Source organism: Salmo salar, unplaced genomic scaffold (assembly GCF_965601325.2).
Source record: "Salmo salar unplaced genomic scaffold, fSalSal1 ptg000578l, whole genome shotgun sequence".
Lineage (NCBI taxonomy): Eukaryota > Metazoa > Chordata > Actinopteri > Salmoniformes > Salmonidae > Salmo > Salmo salar.
Window position 1 is genome coordinate 1,850,305 of NW_027675424.1, and position 13,492 is coordinate 1,863,796.

A 13,492-nucleotide genomic window follows, 5' to 3' on the forward strand; every position below is an offset into this window, starting at 1 on the left:
GAGCTGCCCGTCAGTCAGGAGTCGCCAGAGCTGCCCGTCAGTCAGGAGTCGCCAGAGCTGCCCGTCAGTCAGGAGTCGCCAGAGCTGCCCGACTGCCCGGAGATGCCAGAGCGGCCCGACTGCCCGGAGATGCCAGAGCGGCCCGACTGCCCGGAGATGCCAGAGCGGCCCGACTGCTCGGAGATGCCAGAGCGGCCCGACTGCCCGGAGATGCCAGGGCGGCCCGACTGCCCGGAGATGCCAGTGGCCCATCGGCCAGGATCAGCCAGAGTGGCCCATCTGCCCAGAGTCTGCCGATGACCAAAAACCAAGGGAGTCTAGCAGCAACCCTGAACTGAGTAAGCCTGACAATTCAGAACTTAAAGTGATTAACTGTTTAATTAATGAGTCTGCCTACAGGGTGGAGAGGAAGAGGTCTGCCCATGATCTGGAACAGGGGGAGTCTGCCTACGGCCCGAGGCTGATCGGGTCGGTGTGCATTTTGGAGGACAGTAGGCCGGAGCCTGAACCACCACCTGCTTAGGTGGGTTGGGGAGGGGGGGTGTAGCACAAGTGCCGTCGGTGACGGCAGCCACCCTCCCTTCCCTCCCTTTAGTTTAGGGGGATTTTTTTGTTGTTGTTGGGGTTTTGTTTATTCACGAGGTGCTTCCGGGGTCTGCACCTTTAGGGGGGGGTACTGTCACGTCCTGACCAGTATAAGGGTTAATTGTTATGGTAGTTTGGTCAGGACGTGGCAGAGGGTATTTGTTTTATGTGGTTCGGGGTGATGTTTTTGTAGAAGGGCGTTTGATTTATTATTTCCGGGTTTTGGTTTATGTTCTATATTTATGTATTTCTATGTTTAGTCTAGTGAGTGTATTTCTATGTTAGTTTAATGGGGGTTTGGGACTCTCAATTGGAGGCAGGTGCTTCCTCGTTGCCTCTGATTGAGAGTCCTATATTTAAATGGGTAATTGTTTGGTGTAGGTTTTGTGGGAGATTGTTTCTTGTCTAACGTGTGTGAGCCTGAGAAGACTGTTCGTTGATCGTGAGTTCGTTTTGTTATTTTGGTGTTCATTTTGAGTCTAATAAAAGTTCAAGATGAGCAACCACATACCTGCTGCATTTTTGTCCTCCTTTCCCAACGACAACCGTGACACCTGTAATAGTGGAGACATGACTCTGATCATTCTCCTGTATGAAACTAATTCCTCCAGTCTATGGGTCTGGTCCCCTGGCCAGGATGGAAACTAATACCTCCAGTCTATGGGCCTGGTCCCCTGGCCAGGATGTAAACTAATACCTCCAGTCTATGGGTCTGGTCCCCTGGCCAGGATGTAAACTAATACCTCCAGTCTATGGGTCTGGTCCCCTGGCCAGGATGGAAACTAATACCTCCAGTCTATGGGTCTGGTCCCCTGGCCAGGATGTAAACTAATACCTCCAGTCTATGGGTCTGGTCCCCTGGCCAGGATGTAAACCAATACCTCCAGTCTATGGGTCTGGTCCCCTGGCCAGGATGGAAACTAATACCTCCAGTCTATGGGTCTGGTCCCCTGGCCAGAATGGAAACTAATACCTCCAGTCTATGGGTCTGGTCCACTGGCCAGGATGGAAACCAATACCTCCACTCTTTCAGGTTTTTGATGAGGTCACATGAAGAAGTACATGGTCCTAGCCTGCAAAGAGGACATCATCCAAGAGGTATTAGAAGTCTGTGATCAGAGTCATAGAAAAAAGAGGACAACATCCCAGAGGTATTAGAAGTAACTGTATTTATGATATATTTATTTATGGATCCCCATTAGCTACTGCAGGAGCTACTCTTCCTAGGGTTTGGCAACATTTTAAAACATTACAATACCTTCACAACATATTTCACAACACACAATGTGTGCCCTCAGGCCTCTACTCCACTACCACATACAGTTGAAGTCGGAAGTTTGCATACACTTCGGTTGGAGTCATTAAAACTCGTTTTTCAACCACTCCACAAATTTCTTGTTAACAAACTATAGTTTTGGCAAGTCGGTTAGGACATCTACTTTGTACATGACACAAGTCATTTTTCCAACAATTGTTTACAGACAGATTATTTCACTTATAATTCATTGTATCACAATTCCAGTGGGTCAGAAGTTTACATACACGAAGTTGACTGTGCCTTTAAACAGCTTGGAAAACTCCAGAAAATGATGTCATGGCTATAGAAGCTTCTGATAGGCTAATTGACATAATTTGAGTCAAATGGAGGTGTATCTGTGGATATATTTCAAGGCCTACCTTCAAACTCAGTGCCTCTTTGCTTGACATCATGGGAAAATCAAAAGAAATCAGCCAAGACCTCAGAAAAAAATTGTAGACCTCCACAAGTCTGGTTCATCCTTGGGAGCAATTTCCAAACACCTGAAGGTACCACGTTCATCTGTACAAACAATAGTATGCAAGTATAAACACCATGGGACCACGCAGCCATCATACCGCTCAGGAAGGAGACACGTTCTGTCTCCTAGAGATGAACGTACTTTGGTGCAAAAAGTGCAAATCAATCCCAGAACAACAGCAAAGGACATTGTGAAGATGCTGGAGGAAACAGGTACAAAAGTATCTATATCCACAGTAAAATGAGTCTAATATCGACATAACCTGAAAGGCCGCTCAGCAAGGAAGAAGCCACTCAGCAAGGAAGAAGCTCTAAAATTACCATAAAAAAGCCCGAGTACGGATTGCAACTGCACATGGGGACAAAGATCATACTTTTTGGAAAAATGTCCTCTGGTTTGATGAAACAAAGGACCATCATTATGTTTGGAGGAAAAAGGGCAAGGCTTGCAAGCCAAAGAACACCATCCCAACCGTGAAGCACGGGGGTGGCAGCATCATGTTGTGGGGTGCTTTGCAGGAGGGACTGGTGCACTTCACAAAATAGATGGCATCATGAGGCAGGAAAATTATGTGGATATATTGAAGCAACATCTCAAGACATCAGTCAGGAAGTTAAAGCTTGGTCGCAAATGGGTCTTCCAAATGGACAATGACCCCAAGCATACTTCCAAAGTTTGACAACAAAGTCAAGGTATTGGAGCGACCATCACAAAGCACTGACCTCAATTCTATAGAAAATTTGTGGTCAGAACTGAAAAAGTGTGTGCGAGCAAGGAGGCCTACAAACCTGACTCAGTTACACCAACTCTGTCAGGAGGAATGGGCCAAAATTCACCCAACTTATTGTGGGAAGCTTGATGAAGGCTACCCAAAATGTTTGACCCAAGTTAAAAATTTAAAGCCAATTCTACCAAATACTAATTGAGTGTATGTAAACTTCTGACCCACTGGGAATGTGATGAAAGAAATAAAAGCTTAAATAAATCCTTCTCTCTACCATTATTCTGACATTTCACATTCTTAAAATAAAGTGGTGATCCTAACTGACCTAAGACTAGGATTAAATGTGAGGAATTGTGAAAAGCTGAGTTTAAATGTATTTGGCTAAGGTGTATGTAAACTTCTGACTTCAACTGTATCTACAACACTAAATCCATGGGTACGTGTGTGTTTACAGCATCATACAGTAGAAAAAACAGAATAATTAGTGAGTGTGTGTACAGCATCATACAGTAGTAGAAACAGAATAATTAGTGAGTGTGTGTACAGCATCATACAGTAGTAGTAACAGAATGATTAGTGAGTGTGTTTACAGCATCATACAGTAGTAGAAACAGAATAATTAGTGAGTGTGTGTACAGCATCATACAGTAGTAGTAACAGAATGATTAGTGAGTGTGTTTACAGCATCATACAGTAGTAGAAACAGAATTATTAGTGAGTGTGTGTGAGATAAAAGCTTCCTCCTTAACTGAATACGACCCATTTCTATGTACTGAACACAACCCCTATTACTGTACTGTCATATTGTGATCAGTATTAAAACATGTCCACCTCTCTTCTTCCATCTATTACTGTACTGTCATATTGTGATCAGTATTAAAACATGTCCACCTCTCTTCTTCCATCTATTACTGTACTGTCATATTGTGATCAGTATTAAAACATGTCCACCTCTCTTCTTCCATCTATTACTGTACTGTCATATTGTGATCAGTATTAAAACATGTCCACCTCTCTTCTTCCATCTATTACTGTACTGTCATATTGTGATCAATATTAAAACATTTCCACCTCTCTTCTTCCATCTATTACTGTACTGTCATATTGTGATCAGTATTAAAACATGTCCACCTCTCTTCTTCCATCTATTACTGTACTGTCATATTGTGATCAGTATTAAAACATTTACACCTCTCTTCTTCCATCTATTACTGTACTGTCATATTGTGATCAGTATTAAAACATGTCCACCTCTCTTCTTCCATCTATTACTGTACTGTCATTGTGATCAGTATTAAAACATGTCCACCTCTCTTCTTCCATCTATTACTGTACTGTCATATTGTGATCAATATTAAAACATTTCCACCTCTCTTCTTCCATCTATTACTGTACTGTCATATTGTGATCAGTATTAAAACATTTCCACCTCTCTTCTTCCATCTATTACTGTACTGTCATATTGTGATCAGTATTAAAACATGTCCACCTCTCTTCTTCCATCTGGTTGATGACCCTTTATTAGTCACATCTGGCACATCATTTCATTCAGTTGAATTAAGTTTATACACAACCCAGATTGTTGTGTCAAGAATTTGACAAATAAACATTCTACAATATTTACAAACACTAAGAAGCAAAATAACAACCAGATCAGTGATGTGTAAATGAAACCAGTTTAACAACACAGTGGGGTGATTGATTATATTAACCTGTCTGGGAACCTGGGACGCTACAATATTTACAAACCCAATAACAACCAGATCAGTGATGTGTAAATGAAACCAGTTTAACAACACAGTGGGGTGATTGATTATATTAACCTGTCTGGGAACCTGGGACGCTACAATATTTACAAACCCAATAACAACCAGATCAGTGATGTGTAAATGAAACCAGTTTAACAACACAGTGGGGTAATTCATTCTATTAATGACTATTCACTTAGGTGGTGTATAATCATGAATATTTAGATATAATAATAACATTTTATCTCATGACTAGAGAGATATTCTACATTGTTGCTCCAGTGTGTCTTACTGAACATGACCCTGATTAGAGTGAAACATCATGTTGTGTTTGACACAGAGACACTGAGGTGTCATACCAAAGCCTAAACCCTGGGTAGAGGGGCTCAGTGAATGTGGAGGTGAATGTGTATAGATGGGTCAGTGTGTCAGAGGAGGCTCTATAGAAGGACAGAGTGCCGGCTGGCCAGTCCAGATACACTCCTACTCTGTGGGAGCTGGAGGAGGGGACGTCTATGGTAGTGGGATTATTATTGTGCCAAACCGTGTAACTGTTGTCAGAGCAGTCCAGACTCCAGGACTTGTCATTGTATCCAAGACAACAGTCATTAACCCCTCCTCTCCTGCTGATTCCTTTATATGTCACTCCTATGTAAGCCCCTCTCCCACTCCACTCTACCTCCCAGTAACAGCGCCCAGTCAGACCCTCTCTACACAGCACCTGTTCACAGTCCTCAAATCTCTCTGGGTGATCAGGATACGGCTGCTCCTCTCTCCTACATGTCACCTTTCTGTTCTCCTCAGACAGAAAGAGGAGTCTGTTTACTGTGTTTGGGTCCAGTGTGAGATCACAGACATCTGATGGATGAAACCAGGTATATCACAAATCATCGTCATACTACATCAGAATGTTAATGTTTCTAGGTATTAAAAGACAAAGGAAAGGTTATCTAAGATGGTTATCTAGATGAAGCCATATATTATACAGTATAGTATATGGAGCCATACATTATATAGTAAATGGAGCCATATATTATACAGTATATAATAGGGGTTAATGACTGTTGTCTTGGATAAAACACAAACACACAGCAAAATATAACCACAACAGAGCGAAGTCTAATTAGTGTAACCACACATACATAGATCACTTAACAAGCTCTGAAAAATGATCTTTCTTTGAATCAACTTGAAATTAGACTGAGTAATAACAGGATAATTCTGAACATTAGTCAACACTCACATTTTCTAAGCCATGGTTTGATTGTTAACACTCCATCAGGTTTCACACTGTAAGGGGAGCAGGAGAACAGACAGTAAATGTACACACTGGTTCTCTGTCTCCTCTCTCTCTCTCTCTCTCTCTCTCTCTCTCTCTCTCTCTCTCTCTCTCTCTCTCTCTCACACACACACACACACAGTCAGCATATCACATTTTCCATGTGGTGGTAAGTAAAATGTCTGGTTTACAGTACATTTAAATGAACATACAGTACCTAACCTGATAACTATCAATTATGATACCTAACCTGTTAACTATAAATGATCATAACAAACCCAAACGCAGAAAAATGTCTTACAGTATGTCACTCATCAACAGATCGACACATGTACATACTTGAGTTTCTCCAGTCTGCAGTGTGGATCCTCCAGTCCAGCAGAGAGCAGTCTGACTCCTGAGTCTCCTGGGTGATTGTAGCTCAGGTCCAGCTCTCTCAGGTGTGAGGGGTTTGACCTCAGAGCTGAGACCAGAGAAGCACAGCCTTCCTCTGTAACTAAACAGCCTGACAGCCTGCAAAGAGTACAATTATTTTGAAAAGAAAGAGTGGCAGCTGTATACTGTATATTTTGCAACTTTCAGAAATAGTTTCCTGTCCCCTGCCAAATCCATCCGTACATGGATTGATCTTCACAATATCTTATGTAGAGCTTGAGAACATTTTACACATTTTCAAAAAGTAAATGGCTTCATATACTACACTGTATAATGTATGGCTCCATACACTGTATAACGTATGGCTCCATATACTATACCGCTTAATGTATGGCTCCATATACTATACTGTATAATGTATGTCTCCATATACTATATAATGTATGGCTCCATATACTATACTGTATAATGTCTGGCTCCATACACTATATAATGTATGGTTCCATACACTATACTGTATAATGTATGGCTCCATATACTATATAATGTATGGCTCCATATAATATACTGTATAATGTATGGCTCCATATACTATACTGTATTATGTATGGCTCCATATACTATATAATGTATGGCTTCATATACTATATAGTGTATGGCTCCATACACTATACTGTATAATGTATGGCTCCATATACTATACTATATAATGTATGGCTCCATATAATATACTGTATAATGTATGGCTCCATATACTATACTGCATAATGTATGGCTCCATATACTATATAATGTATGGCTTCATATACTCTACTGAATAATGTATGGCTCCATATACTATATAATGTATGGCTTCATATACTCTACTGTATAATGTATGGCTCCATATACTATATAATGTATGGCTTCATATACTATACTGTATAATGTATGGCTCCATATACTATACTGCATAATGTATGGCTCCATATACTTTACTGCATACTGTATGGCTCCATATACTGTCAGTCAAAGGTCAGATGGTGAGGTATCAAATTGTCATTGTATTGTGTATTTAGGCCCTTTCTTAACGTGGATCTGGTGAACAGTTATCACTTGTTGACCAACTACAGGAATACTGACCTCAGAGTCTTCAGTTTACAGTGGGGATTCCCCAGTCCAGCAGAGATCAGCTTCACTCCTGAATCCTTCAGGTCATTGTTACTCAGGTCCAGCTCTCTCAGGTGTGAGGGGTTTGACCTCAGAGCTGAGACCAGTGAAGCACAGCCTTCCTCTGTGACTCCACAGAGTGACAACCTGTAAAGAGTTTAACATGATATTAATCACACTGCAACTATTTGGCAGTGAATAGAGAGATTGGTAGCTATATATATTTATATTCAGTGGGGTCGTGAATTACTAATAAAGATGAGTAAAAAATACTATAAAATAAAAAACATACAAATACTGAACTACATAAACTACTTGACCAAAAGTATGTGGACACCTGCTCGTCAAACATCTCATTCTAAAGCATGGGCAATAATATGGAGTGCCCCCCCCCCCCCTGCTGCTATAACAGCCTCCACTCTTCTGGGAAGGCTTTCCACTAGATGTTGGAACATTGCTGCGGGGACTTGCTTCCATTCAGCCACAAGAGCATTAGGGAGGTCGGGCACTGATGTTGGGTGATTAGGCCTGGCTCGCAGTTGACGTTCCAATTCATCCCAAAGGTGTTCAACGGGGTTGAGGTCAGGGCTCTGTGAAGGACAGTCAATTTCTTCCACACCAATCTCGACAAACAATTTCTGTGTGCACGGGGTCATTGTCGTACTGAAACAGGAAAGGGCCTTCCCCAAACTGTTGCCACAAAGTGGGAAGCACAGAATCGTCTAGAATGTCATTGTATACTTCAGCATTAAGATTTCCCTTCACTGGAACTAAGGGTCTAGCCTCAAACATGAAAAACAGTCCCAGACCATTGTTCCTCTTCCACCAAACTTTACAGATGTCATTGTCCATTCAGGGCGGGTAGCATTCTCCTGGCAACCACCAAAACCAGATTTGTCAGTCAGACTGCCAGATGGTGAAGCGTGATTCATCACTCCAGAGAATGCGTTTCCACTGCTCCAGAGTCCAATGCTGGCGAGCTTTACACCACTCCAGCCAACACGTGGCATTGTGCATGATGATCTTAGGCTTGTGTGCGGCTGCTTGGCCATGGAAACCCATTTCATAAAGCTCCTGACAAACAGTTCTTGTGCTGACGTTCCTTCCAGAGGAAGTTTGGAACTCGGTAGTGAGTGTTGCAACCGAGGACAGACGTTTTTAACATGCTATGCGCTTCAGCATTCGGCAGTTACGTTCTGTGAGCTTGTGTGGCCTACCACTTTGCGGCTGAGTCATTGTTGCATCTAGACGTTTCCACTTCACAACAACAGCACTTACAGTTGACCGGGGCAGCTTTCGCAGGGTAGAAATTTGACGAACTGACTTGTTGGAAAGGTGGCATCCTACGACGGTGCCATGTTGAAAATCACTGAGCTCTTCAGTAAGGCCATTCTACTGCCAATGTTTGTTTGTGGAGATTGCATGGCTGTGTGTTCGATTTTATACACCTGTCAGCAACGGGTGTGGCTGTAAAAGCCAAATCCACTAATTTGAAGTGGTGTCCATATACTTTTGTATATATAGTGTATATTGTATGCTACATATTTGTTTTACAAATGAGATTATTTTATACTAATACAGTTGCTCCGAGAAATATATTTAATTTAACAAGTAACAAAAAAAGATAGAGGTGAACGTTTTTGGATCCCCTGTTTTCATCCCACCAAAACAACTCTTACACTAAAAGGGCGTTATCATAATTTTAACAATTTCATCATTTCATTCCAACCTCATAGTGTGGAAATATATAGGAAATACAGGTAAATCATGTTTTTGACTGCATTGGGCCTTTAAAATGCATTCTCTCTACAAGCAATCTCTCATTCATATAAAATATTGTAATTGTCATGTAATCTAGTTTGTCTATATGTAAGAACAATCACAATGAACGGTTTAACTTAATAAAGGCATGTTTACTGCTAACTTGACATGGTTTCATATTACAAGAAACATATCAGAGAGGTGCCCACTGGCCCTCATTAGCATATGGCCAATCAGATAATGTTATGCAAATAACAAATAACACCAGAGTAATGATAATGAATACATGTACAGTGGAGCCCTGAATTATTGGATCCCTTGATAAAGACGAGCAAAAATTTTTACAAATAAATGATACAAATACTGAGCTTTTTAAAAATATATGTTACTTCATACTAATACAATTTGGTGTGATGGAGTTTTTCTTCCAAACGTCTCTGCCAATAACAGCTAGTTTTCAGTTTTTCCCTCCCCACTCAGACCACTCCCAGACAGTCCTAGCTAAATTATTCCTTGAGAAATTGCTCTTTGCGAACAAACAATTTTTTGTTTATTTTTACAATTTAAATTGAAAACAATCACAGTAAGGTACTTCTTACCCAGAGATTTGTATTTATTTATTTTTATTTAACCTGTGTTTAACTAGGTAAGTTAGTTAAGAACAAATTCTTATTTACAATGACGGCATAGGAACAGTGGGTTAACTGCCTTGTTCAGGGGCAGAACGGCAGATTTTTACCTTGTCAGCTCAGCGATTTGATCTATTGAGATAAAAATGGCTGCATTGGACCTTTAAAACGGTAGAGTTTAAGCACAGTCTACATATACTGAGGTGTCAGATTTACATTGTATTGAGTATAATACTGAGTTTGTTAACACTCAGATCAGGTGAACAGTTATCTCTTAATGACCAAACACAGGAACACTGATGTCATGACGTTGGCCTGTGGGTAAGGTTTATGACCCCCCCATAAATACCTTTCTCCCTTCCCTCTCTCTCTGACTCTACTGAAGGACTCTTGAATAGCCTTTGTTAAACATAGAGAGTCTGGGAACATCAAACAAGTGGGGAGAAAGGAACCATATTTCGACAATAGAACCAGTTGAAAATATGCGTTGGTACTTAACTTGTTATGGATAGGGGGCAGTATTTTCACGGCCGGATAAAAAAACGTACCCGATTTAATCTGGTTATTTCTCCTGCCCAGAAACTAGAATATGCATATAATTAGTAGCTTTGGATAGAAAACACTCCAAAGTTTCTAAAACTGTTTGAATGGTGTCTTTGAGTATAACAGAACTCAAATGGCAGGCCAAAACCTGAGAAGATTCTATACAGGAAGTACCCTGTCTGACCATTTCTTGGCCTTCTTTGTCATCTCTATCGAAAATAGAGGATCTCTGCTGTAACGTGACACTTTCTAAGGCTCCCATAGGCTCTCAGAAGGCACCAGAACGGGGAATGATGACTCTGCAGTCCCTGGGCGAAAACAGTAGCGCATTTGGATAGTGGTCGATCTGAGAACAATGAGACGGGTGCGCGTGCATGTGAAGAGTCCATTTTACATTTTCAGTGTTTGAACGAAAACAACGTCTCACGGTTGGAAAATTATCACTATTTTACTAGAAAAATCGCATAAAAATGTATTTTAAACAGCGTTTGACATGCTTCGAAGTACGGTAATGGAATATTTTTAAAAAATTTGTCACGATACGCGACGGCGCGTCACCCTTCAGATAGTGTCTTGAACGCAAGAACAAAACGCAGCTATTTGGATATAACTATGGATTATTTGCAACCAAAACAACATTTGTTGTTGAAGTAGAAGTCCTGGGAGTTCGTTCTGACAAAGAACAGCAAAGGTAATCCAATTTTTCTTATAGTAAATCTGAGTTTGGTGAGTGTCAAACTTGGTGGGTCTCAAAATAGCTAGCCTGTGATGGCCTGGCTATCTACTCAGAATATTGCAAAATGTGCTTTCACCGAAAAGCTATTTTAAAATGTGACATAGCGATTGCATAAAGGAGTTCTGTATATATAATTCTTTAAATAATTGTTATGTTTTTTGTGAACGTTTATCGTGAGTAATTTAGTAAATTCACCGGAAGTTTCGGTGGGTATGCTAGTTCTGAACGTCACATGCTAATGTAAAAAGCTGGTTTTTGATATAAATATGAACTTGATTGAACAAAACATGCATGTATTGTATAACATAATGTCCTAGGAGTGTCATCTGATGAAGATCATCAAAGGTTAGTGCTGCATTTAGCTGTGGTTTTGGTTTTTGTGACATTATATGCTAGCTTGAAAAATGGGTGTGTGATTATTTCTGGCTGGGTACTCCCCTGACATAATCTAATGTTTTGCTTTTGTTGTAAAGCCTTTTTGAAATCGGACAATGTGGTTAGATAAAGGAGAGTCTTGTCTTTAAAATGGTGTAAAATAGTCAGATGTTTGAAAAATTGACGTTTTTGGATTTTTTAGGTATTTGTAATTCACGCCACGCCCTATCATTGGATATTGGAGCGGTGTTCCGCTAGCGGAACATCTAGATGTAAGAGGTTAATGAATATGATGTCAGTTCGGTTGTCATCTGAGACATTATGACTGATGACAGGACGACATAACCTCTCTGGGCTAGGTGGCACCAAATCGTCCCACCTACGTAACAGCCAGTTGAATCCTGTGGCGCGATTTTCAAATACCTTAGAAATGCTATTACTTCAATTTCTCAAACATATGACTATTTTACACCATTTTAAAGACAAGACTCTCGTTAATCTAACCACACTGTCCGATTTCAAAAAGGCTTTACAACGAAAGCAAAACATTAGATTATGTCAGCAGAGTACCCAGCCAGAAATAATCACACACCCATTTTTCAAGCTAGCATATAATGTCACAAAAACCCAGAAGACAGCTAAATGCAGCACTAACCTTTAATGATCTTCATCAGATGACACACCTAGGACATTATGTTATACAATACATGCATGTTTTGTTCAATCAAGTTCATATTTATATCAAAAAACAGCTTTTTACATTAGCATGTGACGTTCAGAACTAGCAAACTTCCGGGGAATTTACTAACAATTTACTAAATTACTCACGATAAACGTTCACAAAAAGCATAACAATTATTTTAAGAATTATAGATACAGAACTCTTCTATGCACTCGATATGTCCGATTTTAAAATAGCTTTTTGGTGAAAGCACATTTTGCTATATTCTAAGTACATAGCCCAGCCATCACGGGCTAGCTATTTAGACACCCAGCAAGTTTAGCCTTCACCAAAATCAGATTTACTATAACAAAAATGTTATTACCTTTGCTGTTCTTCTTCAGAATGCACTCCCAGGACTTCTACTTCAATAACAAATGTTGGTTTGGTCCCAAATAATCCATCGTTATATCCACACAGCGGCGTTTTGTTCGTGCGTTCTAGACACTATCCGAAATGGTAAATCAGGGTCGCGCGCATGGTGCATTTCGTGACAAAAAATGTCTAAATATTCCATTACCGTACTTCGAAGCATGTCAACCGCTATTTAAAATCAATTTTTATGCAATTTATCACGTAAAAAAGCGATAATATTCCGACCGGGAATCTGCGTTTCGGTAAATAGAGGGAAAAAAAGAAAGACGGGGGCGGCCAGTGCACGCGCCTAAGCCCACTGTCCCCTGATCGGCCGCTTGACAAAGGCGATAATGTGTTTCAGCCTGGGGCTGGAATGACGACATTCAGGTTTTTCCCGGGCTCTGAGAGCCTATGGGAGCCGTGGGAAGTGTCACGTTACCGCAGAGATCCTTTGTTTTGGAAAGAGATGTCAAAGAAAGCCAATAAATGGTCAGACAGGCCACTTCCTGTAAAGGAATCTCTCAGGTTTTTGCCTGCCATATGAGTTCTGTTATACTCACAGACACCATTCAAACAGTTTTAGAAGTTTTAGGGTGTTTTCTATCCATATCTAATAAGTATATGCATATTCTAGTTACTTGGTAGGATTAGTAACCAGATTCAATCGGGTACGTTTTTTATCCGGCGGTGTAAATACTGCCCCCTAGCCCTAACAGGATAAACTGTATCTGG

General features: G+C 40.6%; 1 protein-coding gene across 2 annotated transcripts in view; it reads right to left on the reverse strand.

Annotated features, from left to right (window-relative positions):
- Positions 1–1,737: 1,737 nt before the first annotated feature.
- The window catches only part of LOC123733185 (NLR family CARD domain-containing protein 3), a 39,450-nt gene continuing 27,695 nt past the window's right edge, over positions 1,738–13,492 (reverse strand). For both annotated transcript variants that reach the window (XM_082972142.1, XM_082972141.1), the window contains 4 exons: positions 7,612–7,785; positions 6,454–6,627; positions 6,079–6,125; positions 1,738–5,693 (listed from right to left, as the gene is read on the reverse strand). In XM_082972142.1, the coding sequence (XP_082828268.1) occupies positions 5,143–5,693; positions 6,079–6,125; positions 6,454–6,627; positions 7,612–7,785 (946 nt within the window). In that variant the 3' untranslated portion in view covers positions 1,738–5,142. The remainder of the gene's footprint in view (positions 5,694–6,078; positions 6,126–6,453; positions 6,628–7,611; positions 7,786–13,492) is intronic.